The following is a 12,922-nucleotide window of genomic DNA, read 5'->3' as shown; positions in this document are numbered from 1 at the left end:
GGCCTCTAACTATCCTGCTCTGACTTCGCCTCAGTGATCCATGCAACAGTCACCTCCAGGCTAGACTACTGCAACTCGCTCTATGCAGGCCTGCCCTTGAGGCTGACTTGGAAACTAACACTGGTCCAAAATGTAGTGGCTAGACTCCTCACTGGAGTGTTAGTGAAAGAGCACGTAATACCTGTACTGTGACAGTTGCACTGGTTGCTGGTGGAATTCCAAATCATGTTCAGGGTTTTGGTTTTAACTTTTAAGACCCTGAGTGGTCAGGGACCCTCGTAGCTTCATCATCCCATTGTCCACAGAGGATGCTTTGATCCTCTGACAAAAATCTTCTGGTGGTTCCTGGCCTGGAGGATGTTTGATTGGCCTCAACCAGAGCCAGAGCTTTCTCTGCCTGGCTCCAGCTTGGTGGAACTCTATGTCACTAGGGCCCTATGGGATCAGGATCTTAAATGGTTCTGTAGGGCCTGTAAGACATATTCTACCGTGTTGAGGCTGCTCACCTTTTCCGACTCCATCTGCTGGCCTCCCAACAACTAACCACTAATGTGCTATGTTATTCTGTGCTGCCCCTTTTGCCAAAAGAGAAAAACCTCAGACAGATTTTTCAGCCTCAGACAACCCTTTTGAGTAGGGGACTTCACTGAAGTGGGAAGGCTGGTTTTCCATAGGTCTATGTTGTTGCTTGCCACCTGAGTATTTATTGATTAGCTGTTAATTAGTTTTATGCATTGTTATGTTTGGAAAGACAGGATATAAATTTAATAAAATAAATAATTGTTTTTTAACTGTCAAGAGATAATTACTCATTTGAATGCCCCCTTTGTGCTTTTTAAGCTACCTGACTTGGTAAGAGCATAATTTAAAATAAATAAGCTAGGTTTCCACATGCAGTGAATTTACATTGAGAAGTATTTGTACCTACAATCATTGGCATGCATTTGGTATGGCCCCCTGATTATCCTACACTGCTCTCCTAGTCTAGCTTTCTTCCTGGCATATTAGTTTTCAGCATTTATTTATTTATTTATTTATTTATTTATTTATTTATTTATTTTATTTTATTTCTTAAATTTATATACCGCCCGATCCCCGAAGGGCTCCGGGCGGTGGACAACGATATCCAAACATCAATAGGAGCAATCACAAAAATATAAATACACAGGCTCCATCATAAAATAACTTAAAATTCATAAAAACAGCGAACCCACAATACATAATAACATGCTACCAGAATAAAAATAAGAGCACAACAAGAGGTGTCCGACCCCAATTTAAAACCTACCCCCATGGGGGGGGACGGTGAGGCCCTCAATATGAGGGGACCCTGATGGAACCGCCCCAGGCGCAGAGCATGCAGGGAATATTTAATTGGGTCAGCATACAGACTTACCATCCACTGTGCCATATACAGCATGGCCCTGGAAGCTCTTGTTATTTGTTTTTCCCTGCATGTTGGAATTGGTGCTGAATGTTAGTTAGATGCACAGGTTTTCTAGTATTTCTCTTTAGTTTCCACCTTTGTCTAAGATGAGATAGAATTTGACATTATTTAGATTGTATTCTGCGTTTTTGCAGTAGTACTTTCTTCCAGTACTATAAACATTTCCCTCCAGCAAATACCAGCTGTATCTTTGATTTTAGTATCTCTGTTTCCTTACTGCTATGACCCTGACTTGTTGTTTGCTGATAATTCTTGAGAAATTGTAAATGACAGAAGGCCCATTACAATCAGGTAGGAATGATGAGCATATGCTGCAAGTCTTCAGGCAATGTTAATTTCTTTATTAAGTCTTTAAAGAATCAATGTGCTCCTTAACCAGGTGAAACCAAAAAGAACAAAAATCTTAACGGTTATTCAAGTAGATACCTTTGTGTTTATGTGTCTAGAACAAGATTAAAATATCTTACTCTTTTGTTGTAGCTTCAAAACATCAGAAATGTCAGAAAAAAGTTAACGAAAGGCTGTTTCTTTGTTCCTATACTGCAGTATACTTCCACAGCATGGTCCTCCATCTCAGAAAATCCTGGCACCTTCGGAGCACACAGACTAGTGGAGTATTGACTCTGCATATGGTCCTCCTTTGCACAGCCGGTACTCCACTGGTGTGTGGTGTCCAGAGGTGCCAGGTGCTCTGCAATGGAGGACCATGCTGGAAACTGCTGCAGTTGGAATTTCAGTGGCCACTACTTTGCTTCTGTTTCACCCACCCCCCAGGTGTTTTTTTAAAAAACATGGGACCCTCACAGCTTGCAGTTCCATTCATTCAACAATGGCCACCCTTTTCAGAGATTAAATGAAGACAAACAATAAGAAACACCTATTGTCTTCCTGCATTGTTCATAAGCACCTAATAGACATAATGATGAACCATGGTTGCCTACAGAATCTTTTGGCCTCATCAAACATTTATCTTGTTATGTCCTTATGTAGTTGTTTTGTTGGAAAAGTCCAGTCTAGGCTAGTGGTCTTCAGTTGATGAGTCGGGACTCTTGGATGGGTTACAAGCTGCTGTAGACCCACCATAGCAGTCACCATACTTTTGTTGCTTTTTGAAACTCCTGCCTCTGTTTGCATGCACATTGAGAGGAGCAAAGAGATAGCAAGGTAGATAAGATGCTTCTTAAAGTTCAAAGAGACCTCTTTCCCCACAAATAGTTCTCCTTTGTGTATTTCTCTTTTCCCAGATTGGCCACCTAGCAGTTGGTCTCCATAAGCACATACAGTGCATACCCCACCCCCACCCCCAGTAATGTTATATTTTTACTTCCACCTCTTTTGATCATGTGTCTTGTGTCATGTGACTTCCTGTCATGTAACTAACTCAGTGGATCCCATGCTGTAGCCTTGATATAAAAAGTGGGTCCTAAGTCTGGATGGTGGATCCTAAGTCTGGAATATTCTAGCATGTTTGGGAGAAAAAAATATTATTCAAATCTTTGGACGATTCACACTGTTACTTCAAAGACACTTAATCTGCATAGAATTGTGGCTGGATCATACAGTGATTATGTATGTTTACCATGAAAAGGGCATTGAGGGCTGGAAAAGGAAAAAAAAACATGACAACAACATCAGACTCAGAGTTAGTTACACTACACCCACTGTATGTTGAAGCATCAGTATAGAGAGCTGAATGCTTTCCAGACTAAGATGTCACTTATTGGTTCCAATTCTCCATTTCAGTGTGTAAATCTGTATAGCCAAGGGGTTTAGCTTTGTCATACGTGGCATTTTGTTCCTGCTCTTTAGACCCGCTGGCTTATAAATTTGTGCTGTGAAATTAACTCTGTCATGAGGGGAAACAAAGTGAAAGGGAAGAAATTGGTCTAGGGCATAGGTTGTTCAACCAGAGTGGGAAAAGCTTTGACCTGATACAGCCATGAATACTTTCAAGAGCCACAGAATTAAAGGACAGGAGACCATATGAGATTCTTGTTGCAGGGAAGGTACAGGGCTTTTTTTCCTTCTGAATTTGGCCAGCAACTGTTACAGAAGAGACTAATTCCACAGCATGGTTTACCTTAGATGTAGCTGTCTAACTAAGCAAAGGTCTCCATTGACAACCAGATCTTGAGACATGTTTCAACTGCATTTTTTTCCTTTTGAGAGTCTCACACAAATCTTGTTCTGCTACTGTAGTACAATGTCCCATGTACACACAAAGAATGGGTAGGATAACTTTGTAACAGGTGGTGTATGACGGATGTATTTCTGTTGCCCTTTGAGAAGAAAAGAAAAATCTGCCTGGATGTGTCAAAGAAGTCCTTTTTCAAAACTTTAAAACCCACCTACAGAAGGTTCACTAAAGACAGAGCAAGAAGCCTTGCTGTGCACCTACACTAAATATATTTTTCTGAGTGACTAGATTGCACAATGGGGAACTGTAGTTACTAAAATTATATTGTATAAGAATTAATCTGTGGGTTGCACATATAATTGTAATTTGTTCGTATTTAGTATTTGTTTGTTATTTCTGTTTGACTGTTATTATATACAAAAAAATAATACCTAGTGAGGTACACATGGAGGAGAGAATTCTGTCACATAGTTGCAAATAATGATACAGGAAATGTCCAGTAGGTATCTCTTTCAGCGATAATCTACATGACAAGCAATGTACACAATGATAGCCACAAGTTATTTTCCCAATTACTGTATTGTCCCATAGTGTAGTTTTAAGGGTTCGCAAAATGTAATATCCCTACAGAAGTTGCAAAGGCAGGAACAAATTTAGCAATATGTTTTGACTATCTGATTCTTCAACTTTATCATAAAAAGAATTTTGATGAGCTTCATCAATATACTTTAGTAATAAGGGCAGTATATCTCTCTTCCTTTGTTGTTTTTGTGTATGTAGAAGTGCAGTATTTATTGCCATGAATTTTAAACTCATATTCCTGAATGTATAGAGTGCTAAGGAGTATAATGCATTATTTTCTTGTTGAATAGGAAAAATGCACACTGTAGACCATTGTTTCCCCATTTAATTAAGTAGTCTATTTTTGTTGTAATAGTCATTCACTAATTCATTCATTCATTCATTCATTCATTCATTCATTCATTCATTCATTCATTCATGTTCTTCTGTTCATTCACTCATGTTGTGGCATGCTGGTTAGCATGTAGGACTAGGACCTAGGAGGGCAGGATTTGAATCTCTTGTTCCATCATGGAAGTTTGCTAGGAGGCCCTGAGCCCATCACAGTCTGTCAGCTTAAGCTACCCTCATTAGGTGGCTGTTGTGAGGACTGAGTGGGGGAGGGGTGGAACGATGTCAAAAGTCGTTTTCAACCATTGTGTATGTTAAGTCGAAAGAGATTACTCCATGTGCAGTCTGGATGTAGTTTGTCACTGGGAAGTTGTCAGACGGCCCTGGGTATTCTGTGCTCTTGCTCAAGCAGTAGTAGAGCTTCGTCTTTTCAGAGAACGGGGACTGAAGACTTTCACTGCCCAAATTCATGTGGCTGTTGTTTTTTCTCTGGAAATACCTGGGTCTGTTGCCACGTGAAACTGGCTCTTGTGTATGGCTTCCTACTCTGCCCCCTATTTCATCTTCATACATCTGACAAAGAACTAAATTAAGACTTTTTGATAATTTAGCAGCAGGAAACATAACGAGTCCATTTCTAACAATGTTCTCTGCTTAGATTTCCACCAGAATGTGATTGCTTGAGAAGTCTTTGTTTTTGTGGTGGGAAAATGGTTGCATGAATCAGTCCTGTGGCTAATGTTAGATACCTCCTTTTTCAAGCTACATGTTTAGTTTAATCCATACAAGCAGTTGCTTAGAAGTCCCACGGAATTGCTTTTCCTCACCTATAACTCTTAATAAAGAATAAGACTGTGCCAACCTCCTAAATCCTTAATAGAATATTCTAATGGTTATTAAATCAATTGACTCTGAAGCTCACTTTAATAAATGAGTCAGACAGTATTTTCCAATTACTGTCATCTACCACCTTTCTAAAGAGCAGATTATTCTGATTGAATTTTTTTAAACTGTTCAGCACTTTTAGATTTTTTTTCTAGTAGATTTGCTGAAAGACTGTAGCTTTGAAGTGGATATAGGAGAGAGGTAGAATAACCTCTTGAAATGATGTTCTAGCACTACACTACACTTCATATTTATCCCAAGTGTAAATTTCTAAAGTAGCTTTTCACTATCTATTTATTTAGTTGCAATATTCAATGTTTCCATACTGAATGTTCAAATCTGAAGGTTTTCTGAGGGTAGGAAGGTAGCTATCTGTAAAATAACTCTCCTTCCAGTCATCATTCCATCCCCCCCCCAAAACAAAATTCATTTAATAACAAACAGCAGCAGGAAATGAGACAGCAAAACCAACACCAGAAGAAGAAGAGTTTGCATTTATACCACCTTTCTTTCCTGCAAGGAGACTCAAGGTGGCTTACAAACTCCTTTCCCTTTCTCTCTCCCCAACAGACACCTTGTGAGGTAGATGGGGCTGGAAGAGTTCCAAAGAACTGGGACTAGCCCAAGGTCACCCAGCAGAAATGTAAGAGTTCAGAAACACATCTGGTTCACCAGATAAGCCTCTGCCACTCAGGTGGATTGGGGAATCAAACCCATATTCTCCAGATTAGAATCCAACTGCTTTTAACCACTACGCCACACTGGCTATAGGTGTGTATACAACTGTCCTTTTGAAAGCCAAGTGTTAACCAGGGTGTCTGTACATTCAGGTTATTGCAGAAGGGCTGCAGCCAACCTGTGTCAGATTGTCACCCGCTATTTCCTTTTCTGGGTCGGCCAGAGTTCAGTGAAGCTGGTGCCGTTTCACATCCTCACTGACCCAGAATGTAGTAATGATCAAAGGAGTAGTCTAGAGAAGCACATTCAAATGTTAATGTTTATGACAGCAGCGCTACAGGAATATTGCATATTGTCCTGGAACCTGTATACATTGGATTGCCCTTACAGATGCCCAAAATTAAGAAATAAAATAAACTTTGGTTTATCGTTAAAGCAATATGAAGGGGGTTATCTTGGCTCGTAACATTCTTTTAAATCTGTGGGAAGGAATGCAAATAAATATCTCAAGGTAGAGGCTTGGGATGCATCCTAAAAACACTTTTGTAGAAGCAAGCCCCAATGAATCACACACAGACAGACAGAAAGGTGCAGGCCCTGTCCAGAAGTTCTGTTCTAGCCTTTAAATAATTGCCATGGAGATTGGGAGCACCTTACAAGCTTGTGCAGCCTTCCTTCCATTTTTAAGTCCAACAACTGTATAGAGTTATATCTGCATTATTGGTAGCTCAGATTATAGCTTGCAAATCTGCTGTTGATCATGGTTACCAACTCTGATGCAATGTATTAAATGTAATCCGTATTGGGACCAGTGCTCTTTAACCTATTCATAAATGACCTGGAAGTAGGGGTGGGTAGCGTGGTGGCCGAGTTTGCAGATGATACCAAATTATGTAGTGTGGTGAGAACCACAAAGGATTGCGAGGAGCTCCAAGCGGACCTTGATAAATTAGGTGAGTGGGCTAAGAAATGGCAAATGCAGTTCAATGTAGCAAAATGCAAAGTGATGCACATAGGGGCAAAAAATCCAAACTTCACATACACGCTACAGGGGTCAGTGCTATCAGTCACAGACCAGGAAAGGGATTTGGGCGTCTTAATTGATAGTTCCATGGGAATGTCAACTCAATGTATGGCAGCTGTGAAAAAGGCAAACTCTATGCTGGGGATAATCAGGAAAGGAATTGATAATAAAAACTGCAAAGATTGTCATGCCCTTATATAAAGCCGTGGTGCTATTCACACTTTGAGCATCATCAGGTTCAGTTCTGGTCACCACATCTCAAAAAGGATATTGAAGAGATAGAAAAAGTGCAGAGAAGTGCAACGAGGATGATTGAGGGGACTGGAGCACCTTCCTTATGAGGAAAGGCTGCAGCCGCTTTGGGACTCTTTAGTTTGGAGAGGAGACGTCTGAGGGGGGATATGATTGAAGTCTATAAAATTATGCATGGGGTAAAAAATGTTGACAGAGAGAAATTTTTCTCTCTTTCTCACAATACTAGAACCAGGGGGCATACATTGAAAATGCTGGGGGGAAGAATTAGAACTAATAAAAGGAAACACTTCTTCACACAACGTGTGATTGGTGTTTGGAATATGCTGCCACAGGAGGTGGTGATGGCCACTAACCTGGATAGCTTTAAAAGGGGCTTGGACAGATTTATGGAGGAGAAGTCAATTTATGGCTACCAATCTTGATCCTCTTTGATCTGAGATTGCAAATGCCTTAACAGTCCAGGTGCTCGGGAGCAACAGCCGCAGAAGGCCATTGCTTTCACATCCTACATGTGAACTCCCAAAGGCACCTGGTGGGCCACTGCGAGTAGCAGAGAGCTGGACTAGATGGACTCTGGTCTGATCCAGCTGGCTTGTTCTTATGTTCTTATGTTCTTATGTTCTAATCCTAAATTGTGGCGAGGTTTGAAAATAGGAAGGAAAAGGGAATTTATGAAAGGAGATGAGGGTAGAGAGGTCGCCACACCTCAGAAGCTCATGAACACTCCCAAGTTCCTTACCAGCTCTATATCCAGCCTTTCAAACTTCCAAATTCTCCACCAGGGGGACTATGTCATCCAGGAAGGTTTGGACCACTCCCTGATCCTGCAGGGTTTATGCAAATTTTTTTTAGGATCACCTGAGCTAATGAGGGCCTGACTTTTCCAGTCTGATAGCCCTGCCAACCTATTGTCCATACAGACAATATTACAGCAAAGGCACATGTCAATCATCAGGTGAGAACCAGGGTCCTCACACTACACAAAGAGGCCAAACACTCCTTCATTGGGCAGAGTGGAATGTCATCAGCATCCAGGTAAGCCATGTAAAAGGGATAGAGAATATGAGGACCAACTTACCTTTTTCAATCCTAACCATGATTACAGAGTCAGGAATGTTGTATTTCCCTTGTTTATGTAGTGTTTATAGATAGGATTTTAAAACCAGTGGTAGAATTCAAATAATTTAACAACCGGTTCCGGTGGTGGGATTCAAATAATTTAATAACTGGTTGTTTACAGGCACCATTTTAACAACTGGTTCTGCAAAAGTGGTGTGAATCTGCTGAATCCCACCACTGGCTAAAACATATATCCAGAAGTCAATGGCATTTATCCAGAAATGTTAATATGAATCTGAAAAATCCAGACATGGGCTCCTATTGTGCATTTGCTTTGAGAGTGCCCATCAACACAAATGTTCATGAGAAAAATCCCCCTTAGGCTTCTTAGTGCATAATATGACCATTATGAGTATTTCTACCTTCCTCTGAACAGCTGGTGCTGATCCCTGACAGAGACCAGCTACTAGATGGATTAGGTGTTTGTCATGATCCACGGTCACAAGTAAATTCAAAATGTTGGGAATATAGAACAACTGACTTTGTATGAAGCCTTCACATTAACTGTGAAGGCTTCATTAATCACATTAATCTTTTTTAATGTATCACCTGCATTGCCATTCAACCTTATTGTGATGCATACTCTTTTAAAACATATACAGTACTTGGTGAAAGTAACTCTTAAATTTCTGTGTTGTGCTTTTCCTCGATTTGTTTTGCCTTGCATCCTATTGAGCTTCTCCACCTCAGTTTACAATATCATGGACTAGAACAATGGACTGTTGTGACCAGTTCCATGTTTTTCTGCAGATCAGAGAGACACCTCATTCTTCCAGCACCAGCATAATTAGGGACTGAAGTCCACACTGCCTAGAGGATGGGCTACCTGCAGCTGGACAGAGCATTTTAAATAGATTCCTATTCAGAAGAAAGACTAAGGCTATTGTGCCTGGTCTCACTAGATATGGTTGTGTTTCAGTAAAGAGTTGTTTCTCATCTGATGGGCCGTGTATTCTCAGGATATCTTGTTAGTGGTCTGGGGGCTGAGGCAGGACCAATGCAATAATGCGCAGCAGTTTTTTGGACTGTGCTTTTTATGCATTGAGCATAATTTAGAATCCAGACAACTGCACACCAAAAGACAACAGTTCCAAATGAAACAAATCCAATTACCTTTTATAGTTTTAGTTGTTTGTGGCTTGGGAGAATGCCCAGGTGATGACAGAGAGATTGCTGCAAATGCAGGGTCTGCTTTCATTCCGTTTGTTATCTCTATCAGTTTTGAAAATTTCTTGTCAGAGACATGGCTACCGTCCGTTGCATTCTTTGTCATAATCAAGTGGCAGAACACTCTGCTATTTAGATGCTTTAGGGAGGGAGGAGTGTTTTTAAAAATATTTTTCACTTGAGATATGCTTGAGTGGGGCACCAGGTGCAGCCAGGGTTGGGGGTTTTTTATTAATCAGATAGTGTATTTACCTGTAAGATCAAACTATTTGTATAACACACTGGTGACATACAGAAGGACCTTTTCTAAGATATGCTGAGGGAATTGAACCCTGTACAACAGAGCTGGGAGCTGCATCTTACCTAGCAACTGTTTCTAAGTAGGACAACCTATCATTGTTCCCATGGTGGAAAGAAAGGCGCTGGCAACACTGTTGGGAAGAAAACCTAATGCTGGGCCTGGATGGAAGGGGGAGGGGGAAGGGCACGAAGGCCTTGTGGCTAAGGAGGAAGATTTTAGGATTAACACGATGGCAGCTAGGAATGCCTGTAGCTGAAAAATTGAAAGGCCTTGGAGCTTTTAGTGGGATGTTTATTAGTGGGTGGGAAACAAGGAGTTCGTGCTTTTTAAAGATGCCTAGGCTTTGTTGTTTGAAACAAAGGTTCATAATAGCATGCAAACTTAAGTAATAAGTAGTGCATGGAAAAATGAACAATACTTCACAGAATCTAGACAATTCCAAATTCTGTCAGCCAACCCAAATAGCAGGACCTACATGGTTTCACTTCATTTAAAAAAATGTTGAGGCTTTGGCAGCTGCAAATGAAAATGAGAGGATACAGGAGTAAGTCAGAGGTAGGAAAAGAAGTCTAAACACAAAATGCATTTTACAGCACAGAGTGAAATTCTGTTCTCTCTACCTAAGGTATATTCAGTCACTTCTCCTTGTCCCCATAACTTTAGTGCAGCCTGAAGAAATTTGCAATAATTTTTAGCTCTCCTGTAGAGAAATAAGCTAACAGCTGCTGCAACAAGGGACTCAGCAGTATATCTGCTTACTATTAATCTGCCATGGACCCTGGGATAGAATCTTTCACATCTGACTAAGGAGCATTGTGACATACCTACTGGTTTTAATTGACAAAAATCTGATGCTCTTTTACTTATATTAGCAGATATAATTCTAACTGGAACTTGAATATTCTAATACCTGCAGATTTATGGGAGATAGAGGAATGCTTATTATGACGGGATGAAAATCTGTTCACCATATCGAGTGTCTCAGTTGTGTTTAATCCAGTGCTTAGTAAACTGTTCTTTGATGGGACATAGCCGTATCAAGCCTAACAAATAACGGTAAAACTTTCCTCAATTTTTCCACCAGATGAAGGACTAAATCATGAATGCAAGCTCTGCAACCAGACATTTGATTCTCCAGCCAAGCTTCAGTGCCATTTGATAGAACACAGCTTTGAAGGAATGGGGGGAACCTTCAAATGCCCTGTCTGTTTTACAGGTGAGTATATTGATAGAATCAGTTGGCCCTCGTTTGTTCATGCACGTTCTCCAATGATGTCATTTATGCTGTGTTGACTTCAGGTCAACTTGTTTACAATTATTAGATTTGTGCTTATTAGAGATATTGATTAGGAATTATTTAAAAAGTCAAATGTGCTGAGCGATCAGGCATACAGAATCTGAACAGAATCTCAAACATACCTCTCAAATAATGTCTTTGATTGTATCAATATTGATTTTGATTTTTATATGTAAATTTGGTACTGGTAAAAATGCTTACAAAGATTAGGAGCTCTGCTATACATCTAAATTAAAGTGAAACACATAAGATAGAAAATGTTAAAAGGCCTAGTACAGTTTTTGTTCTCCAAAGTATGCTCTGTAATTTTCTTTTATTCTCCTCATACTGCTGGTTCAACATGCCTTATTAGCACCAAGGGACATTTTTGCAACATGTTTGGTGGTAGAGGTATTCTGGAAAGAATTTGAAGTACTTTTTATTTTAAAAAAACTGGAGGGATGATACATTTTCTTTGGAAGATTAAAATCTGCAGGATTGTAGCCATTAAAGGTAGTGGGTGGTATGTCCTGCAGTAAGTATTTTCACCACCTTGTGATGGGTGTGTCTTCAATACCTTCTTTTCTGCATGTGCTAATAAGGCTCCAGAGAGCCTACAAGAGTTCTTTGTTTGTCAGGCAATAGCTCTTCATATAGTAGGTTTAATAAGTTGGGAAACTCAGGATCTATTTATTAAATATACATACTCACCTTTCCCTTGTAAGTCAAGCCCATGTATAGTTCCAAATTAAAAGCATACATATTACAGTAAAACACCCCCTGTGCCATGCTCCCATCCCCACATTCACTCAGTTGCACACTAGGGAAAACTAAGGGTGGGGGACAATGAAATTTTTGATGTTTTAGGAACTTTCCCAAATCTGTCATTTTTAAGCATAGACATTGGGGAAATTCCCAGAGCATCATGGCTACAGTGATACCACTTCTAGGAGTTCTCTCCTACAGTGTTCCCAGGGATAACCAACAAAGGATTGACAACTCTAATAAAAACCCGTTAATCCCCTTCCCCAAAGCCTGCAGCTCAGTCCCCAATAGAAGCAAATAAAATGATTTTTTAAAATCTACCTACGGGACCGCATCACCCCTTATGTCCCACATAGGCCACTACGCTCAGCGGTGGCGGAACTGCTGGTGACCCCTAGCCCCGCGACGATGCGGCTGGCCTCGACCCGGGCCAGGGCCTTTACGGCTCTGGCCCCTGCCTGGTGGAATGCTCTACCTCCATCGGTCCGGGCCCTGCGGGACCTTGGTGAGTTCCGCAGGGCCTGTAAAACAGAGCTATTCCACCGGGCCTTTGGAGAGGCTGGCCGCGGTTTTACTGCCCCCCACTGAAACTGAAATCGGAATTGAAATTGAGGCTGCCAACTTCCATCCTCTGTCATCTTGGTCGGGCCCACTGTTGATTCCATCTGGGTCCGCCTGTTCCCTCCCTTTCTTTTTTTTTCTTCTTTTATTTTTTCCTTTTTTTTTTAGCCTTGGATCGTGCTTGGTTTTTAAACTGTTTAAATTGCGTTTAAAACTTGTTGATTGCTGTTTTTAAACTGTGGTGTAACTGCTGCTGAGTTTTAAATGTGTTAAGTTATGTTGTTTGAGTTGCTGTTGGAGAATGAAGTCATTGGTTGGGAGTTCATTTCTCGAGTTCTTTCGGGGAAGAGGCGGCCTATAAGTCTAAAATATAAATAAAAAATAAAAAATAAAAA

The 12,922-nt window shown here is 40.6% G+C and overlaps 1 protein-coding gene across 8 annotated transcripts in view; it reads left to right on the top strand.

Annotated features, from left to right (window-relative positions):
- Positions 1-12,922, top strand: part of ZNF521 (zinc finger protein 521) — a 346,723-nt gene that overhangs the window by 290,506 nt on the left and 43,295 nt on the right. For all 8 annotated transcript variants that reach the window (XM_048507495.1, XM_048507491.1, XM_048507490.1 and 5 more), the window contains one exon: positions 11,010-11,141. In XM_048507495.1, coding sequence (XP_048363452.1) covers positions 11,010-11,141 — 132 coding nt within the window. The remainder of the gene's footprint in view (positions 1-11,009; positions 11,142-12,922) is intronic.

The sequence above is a fragment of the Sphaerodactylus townsendi genome, linkage group LG09, assembly GCF_021028975.2.
Source record: "Sphaerodactylus townsendi isolate TG3544 linkage group LG09, MPM_Stown_v2.3, whole genome shotgun sequence".
NCBI classification, from domain to species: Eukaryota; Metazoa; Chordata; class Lepidosauria; order Squamata; family Sphaerodactylidae; genus Sphaerodactylus; species Sphaerodactylus townsendi.
This window is presented reverse-complemented; position numbering and strand designations above follow the sequence as displayed.